The sequence below is a fragment of the Coregonus clupeaformis genome, chromosome 16, assembly GCF_020615455.1.
Source record: "Coregonus clupeaformis isolate EN_2021a chromosome 16, ASM2061545v1, whole genome shotgun sequence".
NCBI lineage: Eukaryota > Metazoa > Chordata > Actinopteri > Salmoniformes > Salmonidae > Coregonus > Coregonus clupeaformis.
The window spans coordinates 58,014,477-58,038,486 of record NC_059207.1 but is presented as its reverse complement, the minus strand read 5'-3'; the positions used below and the strand labels follow the sequence as shown (position 1 = coordinate 58,038,486).

Below are 24,010 nucleotides of genomic sequence, written 5' to 3'. Positions count from 1 at the left end.
TGGATTTTAAACAGACTCAGCAACATGACCATGAGCAGCAGTGCAACCAAATATAATGCTGAGAGTATCTGCATTGAAGTTTGCATCCCTCTCCTACAATGTGAATGCTGAATGGATTATTTTTGCTTCGTAATCTGTCAAAAGCCACCCTGCTGCTTGCCATAACGTCATGTTGCTGAATCTACCTGTAATGGCATGCTTTCATAACAGTAGTTATATTTTTCCGCCATGGGTATTACAGATTTCATGCAATACAGATCTAATTTGGCTTATCTAAAATGGATCATATCATGAAGCTAGATCCTGATTGGTAGCTGAATGTAGTTTGAATAATAGACTTGATTGAGCATTTCATCAAAAGGTTGCAGATCCTATTCTGTATTGCAGTCCATTTCACAAATGTATTTCCTGTGTGGCTGTTGGTAGAGCATGGCGCTTGCAACGCCAGGGTTGTGGGTTCGATTCCAACGGGGGACCAGTATGATAAGGTCTGAAAATGTACACACTTATTGTCAGTTGCTCTGGATAAGAGCGTTTGCTAAATGACAAATTATGTACAAATGAAAAACGTAATATCACCTGCAGTAATATCTGCTCTCAAAGGTACATATGTGTCTTTTGGCCGCTCATAGACGGGGGTACCTGCCCCACACATTCCCAAAATCATCTTCAAGTAAAAAAGTTTTTGGAATGTTATTTCACCCCCTCCTTAGTAGAGACTATGCACTGGAAGGAGGGACCCAGTAGTTATTCTCTGTTGAATCTTGTCTCTTAGCTGAGGATTCTCCACTTTGTACCACTGAAAGCGAGGGCTCTCGATCAGTGGTGGTTGACTGGTGTGTGGCCCCTCCCCAGTGTGCTCCAGAGACACCACTGTGTTGAAGCAGAGTCCGTCTGTCTTCCCAGGGATCCTTCCATTGTGCTGGAGTCCCAGGATTCCCCTTGTGTTGACGTTGAGGTCATAGTAGGAGGAGGGCATGGCCTCTTGTACCAGTGTGTTGGCCGCCCATGTGACTGTGTGGGTTTTCACAGACACGGCCACGGGGAGGTGCAGGTCCTTAGTGTTGTTCAAAAGGAGCCAAAGCACCCCATCAGGGCTGCTGAAGGTGAGGAGAAGTCTCTGTACAACAACATGGCAGCACATGTCTATAGGGTGAGCCACAGGATGCCAGGGCTTCTCTCTGTATTTCAGGGCGGCACTGATGAGTCTGAGGATGTCACGACCCCTCAAGGTGAGTGGGGAGTCTTGGTCCCACCACTGAGCCTGGAGAGACTCTGCATCAGCCTCTGCCGTCGTCTTCAGGGAGCCTCCTAAGGAAGGAAAATATGCGGGAACAGCAGTGAAAAAAGTACCTTATCAATGCTGCTGACTCCTGAGGAATGCAAGAAGACCAAAACATAACACACTCCCCCCAACTGCCTTAATTTTTTGTTAAATTCCAACACAGCTTCTTATGTTATTAATTATACACTACATGGGCAAAAGTATGTGGACACCTGCTCGTCGAACATCTCATTCCAAAATCATGGCCATTAATACGGAGTTGGTCCCCCCTTTGCTTCAATAATAGCCTCCACTGTTCTGGGAAGGCTTTCCACTAGATGTTGGAACATTGCTGTGGGGAATTGCTTCCATTCAGTCACACGCATTAGTGAGGTCGGACACTGATATTGGGCGATTAGGCCTGGCTCGCAGTCGGCGTTCCAATTCATCCCAAAGGTGTTCGATGGGGTTGAGCTCAGGGCTCTGTGCAGGCCAGTCAAGTTCTTCCACACCAATCTTGACAAACCATTTCTGTATGGACCTCGCTTTGTGCACAGGGGCATTGTCATGCTGAAACAGGAAAGGGCCTTCCCCAAACTGTTGCCACAAAGTTGGAAGCACAGAATTGTCTAGAATGTCATTGTATGCTGTAGCGTTAAGATTTCCCTTCACTGGAAATAAGGGGCCTAGCCCGAACCATGAAGAACAGCCCTAGACCATTATACCACCTCCTCCCAAAATGTACAGTTGGCACTATGCATTGGGGGGCAGGTAGCGTTCTCCTGGCATCTGCCAAAGCGTGATTCATCACTCCAGAGAACGCGTTTCTACTGCTCCAGAGTCCAATGGCGGCAATCTTTACGCCATTCCAACCAACGCTTGGCATTGCGCATGGTGATCTTAAGCTTGTGTGCGGCTGCTCGGCCATGGAAACCCATTTCATGAAGCTCCCGACGAACAGTTGCTGACGGTTTCAGAGGCAGTTTGGAACTCTGTAGTGAGTGTTGCAACCGAGGACAGACCATTTTTACGCGCTTCAGCACTCGGCGGTCCCGTTCCGTGAGCTTGTGTGGCCTATCACTTCGCGGCTGAGCCATTGTTGCTCTTAGACGTTTCCACTTCACAATAACAGCACTTAGTTGACGGGTCCGCTGTAGCAGGGCAAAAATGTGACGAACTGACTTGTTGGAAAGGTGGCAGCCTATGACGGTGCCACGTCGAAAGTCACTGAGCTCTTCAGTACGGGCATTCTACTACCAATGTTTGTCTATGGAGATTGCATGGCTGTGTACTCGATTTTATACACCTGCAACGGGTGTGGCTGAAATAGCCGAATCCACTAATCTTGAAGGTGTCCACATACTTCTGTCCACATACTCATTCTTGAAGAATATGAAGCTGAGCACGACTTAATAAGCCTGTCGTTTGTATGAAAAGCTGATATACGTGGATGAAAACAGTTTTACCTGTAATCTCCGCCAGGAAAACAAATCTGATCCACTGTGGCCCCTGTTCTTGGACCAGGACCAGGGTAACAGGTTTGCAGTCGAATCCAGCCTCTTCCTTCACTTCCCTCCTCATGGCCTCCACAATGCTCTCGCCCTCTTCCATACGGCCAGCTGGAAGGTACCACTGTTTGTAGCAATTCTCCTTGGCCTCCTGCACCATGAGCACCTCATTCTGCAAATACAGGTGACACACACACACACTTTAAAAAAGTACAATAGGATGCACTTTGGTGAAAAGTGTAATGGGATGTACTTTTTTTTTTTTGCTGTTTTGTTTTCCACTTAAGGGCAGTCACGTGATTAAAAAGAAAAGTACAGTACCTTCAGAAACTATTCATACCCCTTGCAGACCCAGCTCCAGGATGACATGCCTGAAGGGGCATTTTAAATCCATGGGGAGCCCTAATAAAACAAGGTAGATTGGTCCTACTGCTGTTCAAATGTATCTGAAATGTAGCCATACACAACCATTTTATATAATAATGAGATCTATATATACACACACACACGTACGTATGTGGACACCCCTTCAAATTAGTGGATTCCGCTATTTCAGCCACTCCCGTTGCTGACAGGTGTATAAAATCGAGCACACAGCCATGCAATCTCCATAGACAAACATTGGCAGTAGAATGGCCTTACTGAAGAGCTCAGTGACTTTCAATGTGGCACAGTCATAGGATTGCACTTTTTCAACAAGTCAGTTAATCAAATTTCTGCCCTGCTAGAGCTGCCCTGGTCAACTGTAAGTGCTGTTATTGTGAAGTGGAAACGTCAAGGAGCAACAACGGCTCAGCCACAGCGTGGTAGGCCACAAAAGCTCAAAGAACGGGTCCACTGAATTGCGTAAACACGCTATTGGTCCTATACTACTGCCACATACAAAAATATAGGCCTATCTGAAATACAGCCATATACACAACTGCCATGTTGCACACAAGAAAGCATGCGATGTTGAAGAGAAGCCCCACGAAGACTGGTAGCCCAAGATGCGCTCATTAAAACAGCACCCACCGTAACCATTGATTCAGGACCATGGACAGAAGGTTACTGCCAGTCAGTGCGATGAAAGGATGCGCTGCCAATTTCAGCACCACCTAAGTGGACAGCCAGGGCAACAGGAGCACCACGCCAGGGCTCACCTCAGAGCACAACCAACAGGCTACATTCCTATACCCATAAAATAACGGAAAGCTGTATATCTATCAACAGCAATTAGACCCGCAAAAGCAAGCAATGACTTTAAGAATCACAAATCTAACATGCATTGAAGTAAAAAGCAAAGTCCTAAAGTAACTTATACATTACATTAAAAAAATCTGCCAAACAACCAGGCTTACATGACGGAAACGGCAGGCCAAGGCCATAAAGGTTGTAGCTTACCATTTAGAAGAGTTGCAGCCTCCTCGATGATGAATTAAACCCCATGAGAAGTTTGATTCCATTGTCCTTCCTGGCAAAATGTACTTGTTAAGTCCCTCTTAAATGCCAGCTGGACAAGCTAGGGTTTTCGTTGATGTAACATGCTGTGTCTGTGTTCACCTAATACATTCTTCACAGAGGAGAAGGAATTTTCGTACATTGCTGTAGATGCCAGAAATGTTAATCCATGCTTCAGTACCAACACCACAGTCGGCATTGCTGACAAAGGCGCGCCGTATCTATATAGAACACTTAGTGGGGTCCTGTTGCTGGCAGTGGTTGCGATTTCACTTTGCAAGAATGTGCAAGCCACAAACTCTGCTTCCACTGGTTCAGTTTTAGTTAGATCCAACAATGGCTTGACCCTGTTCACATCCAAAAAGTCTCGGGATCCATGGCACAGATCTTTCACCAGTTGACTATTTCCTTCACTAAATCGTGATGAGATTTCCCCCAGCACGGCCTCCAAAGTGCTGAAAAAAGTTGCTGTTTATTTGGAGCTGGTGTGCTCGTGCCCTCCAGGCATGCCTCCCAAAGCTTTTCGAGTTCATCACACCAGAGTTCTTCAACGCACCCATACGTACTGCGGACAAGTTTGACACCGGTGTACAGATCAGTAGCTTCTAAAAAGTTACTGCATTCAGGATTGAGTCATGTTAGCAATAAACGTGAAGTTTGGCTCTGTCACTGCTTACAATAAGCCTTGGCCTCAAGTCTCACATCTGTGCCATATGCGCGAGTAGACTCAATTTTACAGAGCATCTCTGATCACTTGATTTCAAAATGACTGACACAGTGGCGAGGTGGCCAGTGTATCTCTGATCAAGTAGTCTTACGTTCTTCCCCAGTGTACTGTGCAGCCACCGTGGGTTTCCCAAAGAAATTGTACAGGGAGCTACACACATTGAAAAAGTCATTCTGCCACCACAGCCTCAGATATAGCGTGCACCCGAACCAAATGCAGTTGGTGATTAAAGGAATGCACATATGGCATTATGCGATTCAATTTCTTGCAATATTTTCTGCACACCCCCGTGTTTCCCGGACATCATACTAGCCCCGTCGTAGCATTGACTTAGAATATTTTCAGTGCTGAGGCCAACATTTGTTAGCTCGGAGATAACAAGGTTAGTAAGTGATAAAGCATCATATTGTTTGCTTGTTGCCATTGGCAGCAACCGCTCTCGCACACTTGTTTTCATCTGCAGATCGAATAACAATAGAAATGTTCTTTCATCCAGTTGGGTCTTTGTTCCATCTACTTTCAGTGTATACCACGATTCACCAATTTCCTTCACAATTGCCTCTGTGACAATCTTACTCACAAGAGCTCTGATTTCATTCTGAATGTCATGGGATGTGTATGGCATTACATGGAATTGTGCTAAATGCTTTTGCAAGTTCCTTGTCTTTTCTCAGTGTATTCCAACAGACAGAAAAAGTCCACTGCTTCCTTCTCCCATCGAGTCAATCGAATCCAAATTCCCTCCAAAAGGATAACAGAAGGCTGCATCTGCCCCGCTTTCTCCCACTGAAAATGCGGCACAGGTAAGTGTCAAGACAAACCTGTGCTGGCTCCTCATCACAGACGTCGTCAGGTGCTAGTGGCTGGGTTAACGGAGGTGCAGGTGTTTGTTGTGATGTTACCCTCATGCTGCTGGTGCTAGGCCATGGCTCTCCTCGATCTTGTTGGTCAGTGGGGGATGGGCGGGTATTTCATTTGCTGCTAGGCTCCTCAACCTCGGTATCGGGCTAGCAGGCTGCTCGTCATCGGTCTCGACATGGTGGTCCTCAGTTTTTGCTCTTGGCAGTGCCCAGTCATTTTCGGATATCCATGCTGATCAAAGCTTAGCCAACTAGCTATAATTATTCAGTGCGCCACTAGATCGCCGTTTGCACTCTGAAGCAGGTTCTCATCATGATTTGCCTTTATTTGGCTCCATTCATTGTTCCCTCTATCCTTACCAGTCTCTGCAGCTGAAAAGCATCCCCATAGCATGATGCTGCCATCACCATGCTTCACGGTAGGGATGGTGTTAAGACACTTTGCGTTCAGGCCAGATAGTACAATTAAAATATTTTGCCTTATGCTCGGTCTTTCACATACCTTTTTTGCAAACTCCAGGTGTGCTGTCGTGCCTTTTTCTCAGGAGTGGCTTCTGTCTGGCCACTCTCCCATAAAGGCCAGATTGGTGAAGTGCTGTAGAGACAGTTGTCCTTCTGGCAGGTTCTCCCATCTCAGCCAAGGAATTCTGTAGTTCTGTCAGAGTGATCATTGGGTTCTTGGTCACCTCCCTAACCAAGGTCCTTCTTAACCCGGTTGCTCAGTTTGGTCGGACGGCCAGCTCTAGGCAGAATCTGGGTAGTTCCATAATCTTTCCATTTCCCAATGATGGAGACCACTGTGCTCTTGGAAACTTTCAACACTCTAGAAATTGTTTTATACCCTTCCCCAGACATGCCTCATGACTATCCTGTCTCAGATCTACGGACAATTCCTTGGACTTCATGGTATAGGTTCTGCTCTGACGTGCACTGTGGGACCTTATATAGACAGGTGTGTGTCTTTCTAAATCATGTCCAAACAATTGAATTGGCACAGGTGGACTCAAAGTTGTAGTGACATCTCAAGGATGATCAAAGGAAATTGGATGTACCTGAGCTCAATTTGAAGTGTTATAGCAAAGGGGCGTGAACACAAATCAAAACATATGTAAATTACATTTCTGTATTTCATTCTCAATCAAATTTGCTAACATTTCTAAACGTCTTTTCACTTTGTCATTCTGGGGTATTGTGTGTAGATGGGTGAGAAATCTAATCCATTTTGAATTAAAGCTGTAACAACAAAATGTGTTAAGTCAAGGGGTATGAATACTTTCTGAAGGCACTGTATGTAGCTGAAAGCAGAGCCATGATACAGTGTGTATGACACTGGCTGCAAGTGTAGAAATGAGCTATACCATGTTTGAAACATTCTATAGCAGGAATTATGTTGAACTGGAAATGTCAGTTCCATCAACAGAATTCCAACTGTACATTTATTTTACACACAAAGGCCACATAAGTCTAATGTCCTTTTAGGCCATGCGGACTTCTGCATGATAGAATGTGTCAGGTTAGTAAGTGACCTAATTGACTTAATTAGCTCTTTAGCTTGGTGAATTAATCCCTTATCCTTACAGAGTTCATTGCTCACTACCTTTTCATTGAAGATGACAGCGCTGACGATGTAGGTTATCGTTTTCCTCAAGGCAACTGCTTGGACCTGTGCGGGTGCTGAATCGAACTCGTCGTTCACTTCTAGTCCTTCACCATTTAAAAGCTTTTCCACATCATCGTTCACATTCATAACTGCTGGTGACCCCACAGGACAAGCCTGCTCCCTGCAAAGAGATGCATTGAAAGTCGCACATCCCATCTATGCTCTCAACAATTTAATGGGTAAACCTCAACCAACGTTTCGGCAATCCTAGTTGCCGAAACGTTGGTTGAGGTTTACTCATTAAATTGTTGCGATTATATAGTGTGCGACTTTATTTTCATACAGTTTATCCTGTTAGTCAGCACCTCTCCAAACATGTGTGTGTCAGCTCATGCTTTTCACTGAATTATTGTAACATTAGGACATACAATGAGTATACCAAACATTAGGAACACCTTCCTAATATTGAGTGGCGTAGGTTCTTAATATTTTGTATACTCAGTGTAAGCTCAAGGTTAATTTTTGTCAAGGTTGACACTGTATTGGTGACAGGTGTGTCTTGGTTGGCAGAACATTTTTAGGAAAGAGTCGGATGATGCAAAATGTAAGCTAATGTTTAATGAATGAGGCGTGGCCCTATCTAGAAACCATGCCCAAGTCAAGAAAGCTTACCAGCAGCACTTGCCGCACTGATAGCCTATCGGCAGGTGCTTTTTAAAAGCCTATGTCAGATACTCCAGTGAGTGTAATTTGCTCAATATTAGGAGTTGAGAAATAAAGTTGACATCCGCTAGCGCGTCGTCCAACACACCTTCCACGTCGTTCATTATTTTCCATAGAATGCATAGCCCCTTGTTGATTATCACTTTTATACCATTGCTATAATTTAAACACATTTGCTGCTAGAAATGTGTTAATTTGTCGGTAGAAAGATGTTCAACATCCACTGAAGAAGCTGGCAAATTAACTAGATAGCTACAGTAGTTGCCATGGTAACCTAAACACACTTGCTAGTTTAGCTAACCAAACCATCAGTCCTAGCTTGCTATTAAGAAAATCTAATTCAACAATTACATGTTCTATGTTTGAGCTGCTTTTGAAAGAAAGTCAAATTTATAACATCATTGGCATTGTTGAATTTGATTGTCATAATGGCAAGCTAGGACTGATGGTTTGGTTAGCTAAACTAGCAAGTCTGTTTGGTTACCATGGCAACTACTGTAGCTATCTAGTAAACTTGCTAGCTACTTCAGTGGATGTTGAACACATTGTGTTAAATTATAGCCATGGTATAAAAACAATAATCGTGGAACACACCTTCCATGTAGTTCATTATTTTCCATTGAACACATAGCCCCGAGTTGATTATCCCTTACCTATAGTGTAGGCACAGATGGAACAATTAAGCAATAAGGCCCGAGGAGGTGTGGTATATGGCCAATATACCATGGCTAAGGGCTGAGTGCCTGGATACAGCCCTTAGCCGTGGTATATTGGCCAATCAGCATTCAGGGCTCGACCCACCCAGTTTATAATGAGACATACTTCACTGGATGTATAAATGTGAAGCATCCGGTTGGCGTTTCCACTCACAACCAAATATGGTGGTAAGAGGAAGCCCTGGGGATGGGAGAAGATGGATTTTACATTTACATTTTAGTCATTTAGCCGACATTCTGCTAAATTTCTCATCGACGAAACATTTGATCTCAATACAGTTCTGTTTCCAAAACTATAATCGGTTACGAACAGAGTGGACTAAGTTTAGTAGACTTTACCCTTTGACAACTAATCAATCTTTCCTTGCACAGATATTGCCAATGACATGTTAATTAATATTCAGTGGGTCAAATTTCGCATGCAAGTATCGCTTTTCGGGCGGCAGGTAGCCAGCGTAAAGCTAAAGCGGTGGGCCAGTAACATTTACGTCATTTAGCAGACGCTCTTATCCAGAGCGACTTACAAATTGGACCTAATTAAAGTTCCCTGGTTCGAATACACGAGTGACAAGGTGAAAAAACTGTCGACGTGACCTTGGCTTGAGCAAGGTACTTCACCCTAATTTGCTCCTGGGGCGCCGTACTACTATGGCTGCCCCTGTAAAACACTACATTTCACTGCACCTATCTGGTATATTTGACAATAAAAAACATTCTAGGTGCACTACCCGCTACTGTAGCTAGGACAGCCATTCAGCATTGTTTTGTTGTCGCTGTTGAATGGGTGTGCAAAGTAATGAAGTATAAATTACATTTGGTGGTATTTATACCCGTAGACATTACCTTCACTAAAATGACATCAATTTTGACCGTCGGATTCGGATGGCTTGTTTACTTGTCAGTTGAGCTCAGCTAATCTTGCTAACACCAGCCTCTTTACGTCCTTGACTAGTTGAGCGTCTTGGAGCTGCTGCTTTGATGTGTTGCTAGACACAACGATAATATTGGGTCTGTGCCCTCAGAATTCAAGGCGGCACCCTACACTGGTTGGATATTCCCGTTTCGAATTGAACGAATCATGATCTATTGTTTTACAAAGGACCGCCCCAGCAAGCCCTTCCGGGATAACCAAACACACAGTAGCTTGCTATCACAAACCTTCGGAGTTTGGATATCGTTTGCGCTAACATCATGCATAGGACGTATAAGTCATCACACACATTTTCAAAGCGTTATAACAACCCTTCTACACTAAAAGGAGTAACATATTAGACAACTGCAACCTGTGAAACGTTACAATCTTGTGGCTAGCAAGTAGCATCTAACGTTAGCTAGCATGGTTCGGCCATTAGAAAGCCAGCCAGCTAATAACTTTAGCTTGCTTGTTATCAACTCGAAATCGGCTAGCTAATCAAATGTATGTTTTAGTTATAAATTAACTAGTTAGCTAATTATAGGCTGAACATTTCCTTACCCCAATGAAGTTATCAATTTTCCTTCTTGGAGTTCCTGTTTACATAGTATGGCAATGATGTTAATCATAGTTGGCTACTACTGTACTACCATGTTCACTTCTAGCAAGTTTCCTCCCTGCACCCAAATTTTGCCAATGCATGCACATCAAGTACCCTAAACAAAAAAAAAATAGATCATAGTCTGGCCCAAAAAGATCGGACTACAGCAAGTATGACCAACAAAACCAAAAGAGATAAGAATAATCTTTCATCAAGTCAACCAAAAATGTCTATTTAATGCAACATTTACTAATGTAAAGGTAAAGAAAACCGAGCACGTTCAAAATTAACTTTATTTTACATGATGATAATGCATGAAGCAAACATGGAATTTGAAGCCTGAAGCCTCATTGTATTTTTATTTATTTATTTATTTAACCTTTATTTAACCAGGTAAGCCAGTTGAGAACAAGTTCTCATTTACAACTGCGACCTGGCCAAGATAAAGCAAAGCAGTGCGATTAAAAACAACAACACAGAGTTACATATGGGGTAAAACAAAACATAAAGTCAAAAATACAACAGAAAATATATATACAGTGTGTGCAAATGTAGCAAGTTATGGAGGTAAGGCAATAAATAGGCTATAGTGCAAAATAATTGCAATTAGTATTAACACTGGAATGATAGATGTGCAAGAGATGATGTGCAAATAGAGATACTGGGGTGCAAATTAGCAAAATAAATAACAATATGGGGATGAGGTAGTTGGGTGGGCTAATTTCAGATGGGCTGTGTACAGGTGCAGTGATCGGTAAGGTGCTCTGACAACTGATGCTTAAAGTTAGTGAGGGAGATACGAGTCTCCAGCTTCAGAGATTTTTGCAATTCGTTCCAGTCATTGGCAGCAGAGAACTGGAAGGAATGGCGGCCAAAGGAGGTGTTGGCTTTGGGGATGACCAGTGACATATACTCATTGTAGCATGATTCTGATTCTGGATAGCTGAACTCCTGTAAATAGTGAAAGGACATTTAAATCTCTATTGGACAGTTTTCGAACCATAACATTGTAAAACACTCAGTGAGCTATGAGTTTTTCCAACTTGTTGTGTCTGTGTAAGGGGGGTTCCCTTACACAGACACAACAACTGCAATTTGACAATATAACAAATAGGGCTGAGCTTGCTTTATGCAGGGTGCATCATCTAGTATGCACCTGTAATAAAAAAATATAATTTCAATCAATAATTTGGAATGAAAAGGTCTAGGTAGCCTAGCCAGCGCATTTGTGGCACACCTTGTATGTCAGTGGCGGACAGCTGGCTTGGTTTCTCTGAGCTTTTCCATTGTCATCTACAACACCCTCTTGCAGGTACTACAGTCTTCATCTTCTCTTCTCCTGGTGTTGTTAAGTTAAACCACCTCTGCCACTACTTCTTGCAGTACTAGTCTCTCTCTCTCTCCAAAGTCATGGGCATTAATGTGGAGTTGGTCCCCCCTTTGCTGTTATAACAGCCTCCACTATTCTGGGAAGGCTTTCCACTAGATGGAACACTGGAACATTTCTGCGGGGACTTGCTTCCATTCAGCCACAAGAGCATTAGTGAGGTCATGCACTGATGTTGGGCGATTAGGCCTGGCTCGCAGTCGGCATTCCAATTCATTCCAAAGGTGTTCGATGGGGTTGAGGTCAGGGCTTTGTGCAGGCCAGTCAAGTTCTTCCACACCAATCTCGACAAACCATTTCTGTATGGACTTCGCTTTGTGCACAGGGGCATTGTCATGCTGAAACAAGAAAGGGCCTTCCCCAAACTGTTACCACAAAGTTGGAAGCACAGAATCATCTAGAATGTCATTGTATGCTGTTGCGTTAAGATTTCCCTTCACTGGAACTAAGGGGCCTAGCCCAAACCATGAAAAACAGCCCAAGACCATTATTCCTCCTCCACCAAACTTTACAGTTGGCACTATGCATTGGGGCATGTAGGGTTCTCCTGGCATCTGCCAAACCCAACTTAGTCCGTCGGACTGCCAGATAGTGAAGTGTGATTCATTACTCCAGAGAACGCGTTTCCACTGCTCCAGAGTCAAATGACGGCGAGCTTTACACCTCTCCAGCCGACGCTTGGCATTGTGCATGGTGATCTTAGGCTTATGTGCGGCTGCTCGGCCATGGAAACTTTATGAAGTTCCCAACAAACAGTTATTGTGCTGACGTTGCTTCCAGAGGCAGTTTGGAACTCGGTAGTGAGTGGTGCAACCGAGGATAGACGATTTTTACGCGCTACAGCACTCGGCGGTCTGTGAGCTTGTGTGGCCTACCACTTCGCGGCTGAGCCGTTATTGCTCCTTGACATTTCCACTTCACAATAACAGCACTTACAGTTGACCGGGGAAGCTCTAGCAGGGCAGAAATTTGTCAAACTGACGGTGCCACGTTGAAAGTCACTGAGCTCTTCAGTAAGGCCATTCTACTGCCAATGTTTGTCTATGGAGATTGCATGGCTGTGTGCTCAATTTTATACACCTGTCAGCAACGGGTGTGGCTGAAGTAGCCGAATCCACTAATTTGAAGGGGTGTCCACATACTTTTGTATATATAGTGTATGTCACTAGGTCATGCTGGCACTAAGACATCGTTTACCAACAGGATCATTTGTTGACATTGGTAAATAACAAAATTAATACCTCATTAAAAGACCTAGAGCTTTTTGTTTTACATTGTGTTTCACTTTGAAGACACTATCTATGAGTCACTAAGGCCCCTACTAGACAGTGGACATGGGCTATTATCTATAGTAAGGGATGCCTTCTCAACATGGCTCCTCGTGTTTAACTCTCTCTGTCACTCAAATAATGTTGCCTGATACCACTTTTTAACATCCAATGTATATTGATCATCTTCTTTCACCAAAGAATTCTCCTGAAAGGCAGGTTTTCATTTTGAGCCCTGACCCCTACAGAAAGATGTTAGAGTGCTGGCTTTGGTAAAAAGTAAGCTATAGATTCTTAATTCCCATCATCATTCAGAATAAATGTGAAATTGGTAACAATATAAAGATATTGAAGCACGTTTGATTACTATGCTAGTAGTTCTTGCATAAGAAAACTGTGTGGGTTTCCCATAGTTTAATCCAGTAAAAGTACTTTCTGTACTGCCTCTTTCAGCCCTTATGCTGCCTGTCACCCAGTAATTTATGATGCAGTTCTATGACTTTATTTAGGCTACTCAATGTCTTATAGGCCTATCATGCAAACATTTCATGCGAACAAACACTTCTTACTCATTACGTTTGTACAAATACAAAACTTTACATCAATCATTCACTGGTGTGTCATCACTATAATTTCCATTCCGACATTAAATGTATGCATTGCAGTGCCATTCTATACCTTCGAAGTACATACAGTGGGGAAAAAAAGTATTTAGTCAGCCACCAATTGTGCAAGTTCTCCCACTTAAAAAGATGAGAGAGGCCTGTAATTTTCATCATAGGTACACGTCAACTATGACAGACAAATTGAGAAAAAAAATCCAGAAAATCACATTGTAGGATTTTTTATGAATTTATTTGCAAATTATGGTGGAAAATAAGTATTTGGTCACCTACAAACAAGCAAGATTTCTGGCTCTCACAGACCTGTAAGTTCTTCTTTAAGAGGCTCCTCTGTCCTCCACTTGTTACCTGTATTAATGGCACCTGTTTGAACTTGTTATCAGTATAAAATACACCTGTTCACAACCTCAAACAGTCACACTCCAAACTCCACTATGGCCAAGACCAAAGAGCTGTCAAAGGACACCAGAAACAAAATTGTAGACCTGCACCAGGCTGGGAAGACTGAATCTGCAATAGGTAAGCAGCTTGGTTTGAAGAAATCAACTGTGGGAGCAATTATTAGGAAATGGAAGACATACAAGACCACTGATAATCTCCCTCGATCTGGGGCTCCACGCAAGATCTCACCCCGTGGGGTCAAAATGACCACAAGAACGGTGAGCAAAAATCTCAGAACCACACGGGGGGACCTAGTGAATGACCTGCAGAGAGCTGGGACCAAAGTAACAAAGCCTACCATCAGTAACACACTACGCCGCCAGGGACTCAAATCCTGCAGTGCAAGACGTGTCCCCCTGCTTAAGCCAGTACATGTCCAGGCCCGTCTGAAGTTTGCTAGAGTGCATTTGGATGATCCAGAAGAGGATTGGGAGAATGTCATATGAAACCAAAATAGAACTTTTTGGTAAAAACTCAACTCGTCGTGTTTGGAGGACAAAGAATGCTGAGTTGCATCCAAAGAACACCATACCTACTGTGAAGCATGGGGGTGGAAACATCATGCTTTGGGGCTGTTTTTCTGCAAAGGGACCAGGACGACTGATCCGTGTAAAGGAAAGAATGAATGGGGCCATGTATCGTGAGATTTTGAGTGAAAACCTCCTTCCGTCAGCAAGGGCATTGAAGATGAAACGTGGCTGGGTCTTTCAGCATGACAATGATCCCAAACACACCGCCCGGGCAACGAAGGAGTGGCTTCGTACGAAGCATTTCAAGGTCCTGGAGTGGCCTAGCCAGTCTCCAGATCTCAACCCCATAGAAAATCTTTGGAGGGGAGTTGAAAGTCTGTGTTGCCCAGCGACAGCCCCAAAACATCACTGCTCTAGAGGAGATCTGCATGGAGGAATGGGCCAAAATACCAGCAACAGTGTGTGACAACCTTGTGAAGACTTACAGAAAACGTTTGACCTGTGTCATTGCCAACAAAGGGTATATAACAAAGTATTGAGAAACTTTTGTTATTGACCAAATACTTATTTTCCACCATAATTTGCAAATAAATTCATTAAAAATCCTACAATGTGATTTTCTGGATTTTTTTTTCCTAATTTTGTCTGTCCTAGTTGACTTGTACCTATGATGAAAATTACAGGCCTCTCTCATCTTTTTAAGTGGGAGAACTTGCACAATTGGTGGCTGACTAAATACTTTTTTTCCCCACTGTACCATCAGTGGCGACCCGTCATTCAGGGCAGGTGGGGCAGAGCCGCATAAAAAGTCGGTCTCTTTTTAGCCATCTTAAATAAGGCAGTTCCAAAATGCAGGTGTTTCAGCCTAGCACAGTGCTTTCTGTGGTGGTGGGGCAGCCGGCGGAAAATACAGAGGGTAGGGGTTGGTAATGTTCTCTAGTTGCGCCGTGATTGGCTCAGTGTTCTGTCACTCATAGGGGCACTACGTCACCACAATTCAAGCCCATTGGGTGCTGCCATAGAGTTACATTAGAAGTGCCCATCCAAGAAGGCTCAAGGTCATTGGCCACAGATAGAATGACGTCAAACCTCATTGTGTATATACCGTAGCTTTGATTTGACTGATCATGTGAACATCATACTTTTAAAATCTTAGCTAGCAAGCTAGACAAGTCGTCATCATGAATCAATTCGACAATCTACTGGCAAATCCTTGTCATATGAAGATCAATTATAGATAAAAACTAGGGGTGTAACGATTCGTTTTAACAACGATTCGATTTGTATCACGATTCGTGGTTGTCGATACGATTCAAGGACGATATTGGTTCATTTAGAACGATACGATCCGAAACGATTCAGTGACTTGAAATCGATTCAGTAACCTTTTAGCCAAAAATTCAACCAGTGTGACTGAAATAAATACCTGGTAACCAGTTGCATTTTAATGGCTGGCAATAGTCTTGATATTTTTAACAGTGTTTCATGCCTCCATGCAGACCATCTGGTATTATGAAACTTACCCAGTTCCACAAAGGAGATCCAATTTTCTTCACATAGCTTTATTCAGTGCAGCAGTTTTTTTTTCTCCACCTTTTTGTAAATAAAACTGCAGCAGCTTGACCACAGAGCGATGAAATGTCTCACAGTAAGGAACGTTGCGATCAGCTGATTTCGCGCACAAGGGAGTCTCCAACCGCAGCATGTTGCCGGAGTTTTGGCACAACGCCGTTGTAGATACCTACGTTGACAGCAGCCCCGTCTGTGCACACAGCGACCAACTTTGTTGTCCAGTCATCCAAGCCTGTGTCCTGGAAAAGTCTCACAAGTCCGTCTGTTATGGCCTGTGCGGTTCGGTCAGCACCCAATTCAATCAGTCCAATAAAGTCCGAAGTAAACTCTCCGTTGCTGGACACAGACACAATGTAAACTATTTCCTGCTCAGTTTTTGTGATGTCCTCAGATCCATCAAAAAGCATTCAGTAAAGGAACATCCTCAGAATAGGAAGACATGGGACGTGCGTGTTTAGCTTTATGGAAAGAGAAAAATATTAAACAGAGCTTGCCGCTGTTCTTCATTCAGCTTGTCTCGCCATCTGGCAAGTGGGCGACTGGACATTTATTCTCGGCTAGCTTTTAGCAATGGCTTGCGCCACATTCGTGTGCTCCTTGCTCTTTTCATGTTTGTCAAATAAAGGATGGTTGAAATTCTTTGAGCCTTTATAAAATGCACCTGTTTTGTCTGCTAGATGTGGATTTGAGCGGCAAATCTTGCACCACATTTCAGTGCGCTCATCGTTAGCTTCAAGCCACTGCACATCTTGGAGCCACTTTTCCGAAAAAAGTATTTTCTTCGGCTCTGGCTCCAGTTGGCGTTTCTTTGTAGGTGGCGAAACGCCAAAGAAGCTGCTTAATGTATGTTGCTTTTTGGACATCCCTGACAGTAGTTGACAAGCAACATGTCATGTGTAAGGTTAGATGAGAAGATCGGTCAAGTACGCAAAGGCGCGTAGTAACACAAGTGGCATTACGCATTCCTGATTTTTGTCGCGCTTGCGTATCTGCGTACCAGTTATGTGCACCCCTGCATATAAAGTCTGACGTGCTTAAATCCAATGGGTTATTTCCTAGTATCGATACAATCGATTTATTACATTTTAAAACGATGTTAGATCGATATATGTTGTCCAAAAGGCCAACTCGCCGAGCACAGATCGATGTAGTTGGATCATATGAATATAAATCGATACATCGATGTAGTAGATGGATCGTTACACCCCTAATAAAAACGTATCGATGCTCATCGGCCATTGGACATAAACATTACACAACAAGTTGGAAATGGCAATTACAACAATTAGTGGTTTGGAAGGAATCAGTGGCTAACTGCGTTGCAAAGCCACCACTAGCCTCCTATTCAGTGGAGAGGGTGTGTAAGGGCCTTTACACACCTACAGGCTGTGTAAGGGCTATTTTACCAAGAAGGAGAGTGATAAGTGCTGCATCGGATGACCTGGCCTCCACAATCCCCCGACCTCAACCAAATTGAGATGGTTTGGGATGAGTCGGACCGCAGAGTGAAGGTAAAGCAGCCAACAAGTGCTCAGCATATGTGGGAACTCCAACACTGTTGGAAAAGCATTCCAGGTGAAGCTGGTTGAGAGAATGCCAAGAGTGTGCAAAGCTGTCATCAAGGCGAAGGGTGGCTACTTTGAAGAATCTCAAATATATTTTGATTTGTTTAACACTTTTTTGGTTACAACATGATTCCATATGTGTGATTTCATAGATGTCTTCACTATTATTCTACAATGTAGAAAATTGTAAAAAATAAAGGAAAACCCTGGAATGAGTAGGTGTGTCCAAACTTTTGACCGGTACTGTATGTATATATATATATATGTGTGTATGCAGTGCATTCAGAAAGTATTCAGATCCTTTTACTTTTTCCACATTGTTACTTTACATTCTTATTCTAAAATGGAAGGAAAAAAATCCTCAATCTACACACAATACCACGTAATGACAAAGCAAAAACAGGTTTAGACATTTTGCCTTTTCTTCAAAAACAGAAATATCACATTTACATAAGTATTCAGACCCTTTACTCAGTACTTTGTTGAAGCAGCTTTGGCAGCGATTACAGCCTTGAGTCTTCTTGGGTATGACGCCACAAGCTTGGCACACCTGTATTTGGGGAGTTTCTCCCATTCTTCTCTGCAGATCCTCTCAAGCTCTGTCAGGTTGGTGGGGGAGCGTCGCTGCACAGCTATTTTCAGGTCTCTCCAGAGATGTTAGATTGGGTTCAAGTCCGGTTTCTGGCTGGGCCACTCAAGGACATTCAGAGACTTGTCCCGATGCCACTCCTGCATGGTCTTTGCTGTGTGCTAGTCTCCCAGTCCCTGCCGCTGAAAAACATCCCCACAGCATGATGCTGCCACCACCATGCTTCACTGTAGGAATGGTGCCAGGTTTCCTCTAGACGTGACGCTTGGCGTTCAGGCCAAAAAGTACATTCTTGGTTTCAGCAAACCAGAGAATCTTGTTTCTCATGGTCTCCGAGTTAGGTACCTTTTGGTAAACTCCAAGTGGGCTGTCATGTGCCTTTTACTGAGGAGTGGCTTCTGTCTGGCCACTCTACCATAGAGGCCTGATTGGTGGAGTGCTGCAGAGATGGTTGTCCTTCTGGAAGGTTATCCCATCTCCACAGAGGAACTCTGGAGCTCTGTCAGAGTGACCATCGGGTTCTTGGTCACCTCCCTGACCAAGGCCCTTCTCCCCTGATTGCTCAGTGTGGCCAGGCGGCCAGCTCTAGGAAGAGTCTTGGTGGTTCCAAAGTTCTTCCATTTAAGAATGATGGAGGCCACTGTGTTCTTGGGGACCTTCAATGCTGCTGAAATGTTTTGGTACCCTTCCCCAGAAATGTGCCTCGACACAATCCTGTCTCAGGGCTCTACGGACAATTCCTTCGACCTCATGGCTTGGTTTTTGCTCTGACATGCACTGTCAACTGTGGGACCTTATATAGACAAGTGTGTGCCTTTCCAAATCATGTCCAAGCAATTTAATTTACCACAGGTGGACTCCAATCAAGTTGTAGAAACATCTCAAGGATGATCAATGGAAACAGGATGCACCGGAGCTCAATTTAGAGTCTCATAGCAAAGGTTCTGAATACTTATGGAAATAAGGAATTTCTGTTTTTTATTTTTAATAAATTTGCAAACAAATAAAAAAACCTGTTTTCATTTTTTCATTGTTGGGTATTGTGTGTAGATTGTTGAGAAAACATACATATTTAATTGAAGTCAAGGGGTCTGTATACTTTCCGAATGTACTGTATATATGTGGATAATTTAGTTATTTATGAATATTTCTAGCAACAACAGAATAAGCAAATTTTGAATTACATACCTACAGTAGAAAGGGGATGATATATTCTCTGTAATAATGTGTGCTTTTTTTTCTCAACTCTTAATATTGAGCAAATTAGACTCATTGGAGCCAAATACTCACTGGAGCATCTGACATAGGCTTTGAAAAAGAACCCACGGATAGGCTACCAGTGCCTATGAAGTAGTTCTAAAATCCCAGACGGAAAAATGTGTTGTGAAAAAACGATTGGAACCATTTCCAGGTTTTACCGCTAGGTTTTATGGGTATTATAACTCATACTGTGTTACTCAATTGAGAAAAGACAGAAATTGAACCTCTGGTTACTGAGATGGTTATATGGTCGTGTTTTATTGTCCAAAGCTGAAGGGTTATCTAGGTTGGTTTATGTGTCATAATTTTTTTTATTTTACCTTTATTTAACTAGGCAAGTCAGTTAAGAACAAATTCTTATTTACAATGACGGCCTACACAGGCCAAACCCGGACGACGCTGGGCCAATTGTGCACCGCCCTATGGGACTCCCAATCACGACCTGTTGTGATACAGCCTTGAATCGAACCAGGGGGTCTGTAGTGACGCCTGAAGCACTGAGATGCAGTGCCTTAGACCACTGTGCAGCTAAATTTTAAAGGACATCAAAATGACACCAAAGCAGAAATGTGTATGTGCTTCCAAGGGGATTATCTTCTTAAAATCTGATTTTAAACCTTACCAAAAAGCAAATTTGTGTAGCCAATTTTGATTTGTAGAATCTGACTTTGTGGCTGTGTTATTTAGTGGAAACCGGCAGGAGAATCACAAAATGTCTCGGACATCTGCTCTGCTCAGCCATTGGCTGAGCTCAAGGGACAAGTAAGAAAGAACTGGTCCTACTAAAAACGGAGATATTGCTGGGGTAGGCAACCCTGTTCCTGGAGTGCCGCAGGTATAGCAGAGTTTTCTTCCAACTAAGCAACACACCAGACAAACTGAGCTAATTGAGCTGTTCTGTAATTGCCTAAATTCAGCACACCTGGTCTTTCAGGTTGGTTACATCAAAAACATGAAGTGCCAGCGGAACTCCAGGACCACGGTTACCTAGCCCTGTAATAGCACATGGTTCTCTAAATTTGTGCTCTTCGTAACGTTATATTATGCACTATATATGCATGTAGGACTGCATAATTTAGTGCATGCAACTGACAGACTAGTTATTTTATTTTTGGTATGTGCAACAGAACAGACGCAGCAAAGGGTTACGTCCGTACGTGCTACAGGGTTTTCACTAGATAGCACAGCCACAAAGTCAAAATTGGATCTCGTAAAAAATCATGAAAAAACACATTTGCTTTTTGGTCTTCATTTGAGGTTAGGTTTAGGCATCCGTTTAGCAGTGTGGTTAGGTTTAAAATCACATTTTAAGAAGAGAAATTGAAAAATGGTAGGGGTATATGACTTTCTGGCAACTACTGACGACCGCGCTACAGTCTGATGCCTCAACACGCATGCGCTGTTTTATCCATTCTCGTCGGGTTCACTGGATATGCCATAAGGACTCGTTTGATCTAAAACGAAACTCGATTAAAAAAGATTAGTGAATCAGCATTATTCTTTACCATTATAGTCACTGATCATGCGAACCGGATAGATCGACCGTCTGAAAAGAGCCTAAGCCAGGAGCGGTAAAGCAGTTGCTTGTTGGTGAGCTAGCAATAGTTGTTACAATATGGCAAGGTAATTGTCATAAGGCTTTTTACAGAATGTGGAGAAGGCACTTCGTAATTGCTTGGAAGGCAACGCCTGGATAAGAAGAAGAGACTTGTCCCTATATGATCTTTTGTTGACAATTTGATAAACATGGGTATGCCATTATTGTCCAATCCGTGCTTTAAAGCAATTTGTGTCATCGCTTTACTCAATGGGCTTGGCGACTGCAGCGAGGGTGAGTAAACATTACATTATAGCGAGCTACGGCTACAACATAGCTCGAGCGGCTTTCCTTCTCGGCTATTCTAGGTTTCCAGTCGATAACACAGCCACAAAGTCCAAAAGGTCAATATCGTAAAAATGCATGTATAAAAGAAAATGTTGCTTTTGGGTCTTAATTTAAGGTTAGGTATAAGGTTAGCTATGAGGGTTAGGTTTAAAATCCAATTTTAAGAGGAGAAATGGTCGTGGTTTATTACTTTGTGGCTGTGGGAACGACCGCTACTATGTCGCAAGAGGGATTCTAGAATTTGTCTGACTACATGAGAAGGGTGCAACTGCAGCCCGCGGCGTTCCTTCATGTGGGCATTCCTGTATCTGCAGGAACCCCTCTTTATACTTCTATTGGTCAATTGTTCAGCTATGACTCCAGTACAGGGGCGCTCCACTACAATAGATGGCGCTAATGCACCATAACATTGGATGCTAACCGCTGATAAACAGGTGGGGCGACAACGGTAGCTACATTTTACATTACATTTTAGTAATTAAGCAGACGTTCTTATCCAGAGCGACTTACAGGAGCAATTAGGGTTAAGTGCCTTGCTCAAGGGCACATCGACAGATTTTTCACCTAGTCAGCTCGGGGATTAGAACCAGCAACCTTTCGGTTACTGGCACAACGCTCTTAACCACTAAGCTACCTGCCGCCCCTAGCTAGCTATAGCTAGTACACACCGGTAGTGTCCTTCACCCCCGCCTGTCGGGCACTGTTTTCCCACAGTTCTGTTAAAGATGGCGAGGGCAGGTGTTCGGCAGACGGGAGCGAAGGACGGTGTGTGCTAGTTTAGCCAGCTACTCCTAAGGAGGACTCCAGTACACCAGAGGTGGAGGCGAGGGCGACACTGTGTGCTAGTACTGCTAACTAGCAAGCTATCTAGCACACGGTGTTGCAAGTACATGGTGTTGCCCCTGCCTCCTGTGTACTGGAGTAGCTAGCGGTAAGTGGGGGCGACAGACGTGTCCTTGTCCCCTGCCTGTCGGCAACGGTTTTCTCAGGTACACAGCAGGCGGGGGGCAACACTGTATGCTAGTTAACTATCAAGCTAGCACACTGTGTCGCTCCAGCCCCCTGCCTGCTGTACTAGCGGGAGGTAGTGGGACGACCGGTAGACAGTGTCCTTCGCCCCCGCCTGTCATGCACTGTTTTCCCGTAGTCCTGTTATTGATGGTGAGGGCAGGCGGGAGCGAAGGACACTGTCTACCGGTATCGCTCCCGCTAGCTAGCAAAGAGGACTCCGTTACACAACAGGTGGTGAAAAAAAAAAAACTCTGATAATACTTTTATTTCCCCTTTGACCCACATTCAAAAGTGTCACACAAGCATGAAGATGTCGTGCTCGAGGGGGGGTGTTCATGAAGGAACCAATGGGAGGATCGAGGGGGATGTGAATGCCCACATGTTGGAACACCCCGAATTGCGGGCTGCAGTTGCACACTATTGACCTACATCCTTGCACTGAATGTTTTCTCAATCCAGACAGATACACGGCCCAGTCTAGTAATGGAAGTGCTAACTACGCTACCAAGATGTTTCCACTTCCTAGACCGTCATTATTTGACCAGTGTGTTGTGTATAACATTAGCATGAGCAACAATGGTGGAATCGGTGGTTCACCTTCAAAATAATAGTCCCCCACTGAAACTGATGCAAACAGATACAAATAGTGGAATCATGTTATTTGAAACTATACCACTGTTTTATATTAGTAACACCTTTATTAACCACCCAAGGCCTTTTGAATGTTGTCATTGGTACAATTATAGTAGCCCAAGGCTGTTAAAAAAAAAAGTCAATGCTTTTATGAATATCGCTAGCAATAACAGAATAAACACATTTTGAATTGCATATCTACAGTAGAAAAGAGGATACATCTTATTTCTAATAATGTCAACTTTATTTCTCAACTCTTAATATTGAGCAAATTACTCACTGGATTATCTGACATAGGCTTTGAAAAAGCACCCGCAAATAGGCGACAAGTGTGGCAAATGCCGTTGGCTGCTGGTAAGCTTTCTTGACTTGGACATACATTTTTGGCAACACATGGGTAACCTTTGTTTAACCAGCTAAACTGCTGCTCCCAGTGAAAATGTGTTTCGAGTTACCTTTCTAGCTAATAAACTGTTAGTTTACACTTCCTGTTCCAATTATTATGTGGGGAGGTCAAAATAATGTAACTATCTACCCGTGTTGTAGTAGTGAACTACATGTAGTTCAGCTAGTATTTTAACAACACTTTGCAGTATCTTGGTGGTAGTTGAACTAGATTAAAATAATCAAATTTTGTCACATGCGCCGAATACAACAGGTGTAGTAGACCTTACAGTGAAATGCTTACTTAGAAGCCCTTAACCAACAATGCAGTTTTAAGAATACAAAAGAAATCGCACAAAAAATACAATATAAAATAATGAAATAAGTAACATAATTAAAGAGAAGCAGTAAAATAATAATAGCGAGGCTATATACACAGGGGTTACCGTTACCGAGTCAATGTGTGGGGGCACCGGTTAGTCGAGGTAGTATGTACATGTAGGGAGAGTTATTAAAGTGACTACGCATAGATAATAAACAGAGAGTAGCAGCAGCGTAAAAGACGGGAGG

General features: G+C 43.3%; 2 protein-coding genes across 6 annotated transcripts in view; one reads left to right on the top strand and one right to left on the bottom strand.

Moving 5' to 3' along the window:
- Positions 1 to 377: 377 nt before the first annotated feature.
- nudt18 (nudix (nucleoside diphosphate linked moiety X)-type motif 18) lies at positions 378 to 10,382 on the bottom strand. 5 transcript variants are annotated; one of them, XM_041900575.2, is made up of 5 exons: positions 10,313 to 10,376; positions 8,945 to 9,019; positions 7,397 to 7,580; positions 2,731 to 2,944; positions 378 to 1,311 (listed from the first exon to the last, which is right to left on the bottom strand). In XM_041900575.2, the coding sequence occupies exons 3-5, from the start codon at positions 7,544 to 7,546 to the stop codon at positions 710 to 712; spliced, it is 966 nt and encodes a 321-aa protein (XP_041756509.1). In that variant the 5' UTR covers positions 7,547 to 7,580; positions 8,945 to 9,019; positions 10,313 to 10,376; the 3' UTR covers positions 378 to 709. The 5 variants fall into 5 exon arrangements, with proteins under 5 accessions (XP_041756509.1, XP_041756508.1, XP_041756506.1 ...); XM_041900574.2 differs by lacking the exon at positions 10,313 to 10,376 and adding an exon at positions 9,682 to 9,845; XM_041900572.2 differs by lacking the exon at positions 8,945 to 9,019 and having other exon boundaries at positions 10,313 to 10,382.
- A 10,529-nt stretch (positions 10,383 to 20,911) lies between these two features.
- LOC123492708 (disintegrin and metalloproteinase domain-containing protein 9-like) overlaps positions 20,912 to 24,010 on the top strand; it is a 35,331-nt gene continuing 32,232 nt past the window's right edge. The window contains exon 1 of the mRNA XM_045225491.1: positions 20,912 to 21,358. Within this exon, the coding sequence (XP_045081426.1) occupies positions 21,274 to 21,358 (85 nt within the window). The 5' untranslated portion in view covers positions 20,912 to 21,273. The remainder of the gene's footprint in view (positions 21,359 to 24,010) is intronic.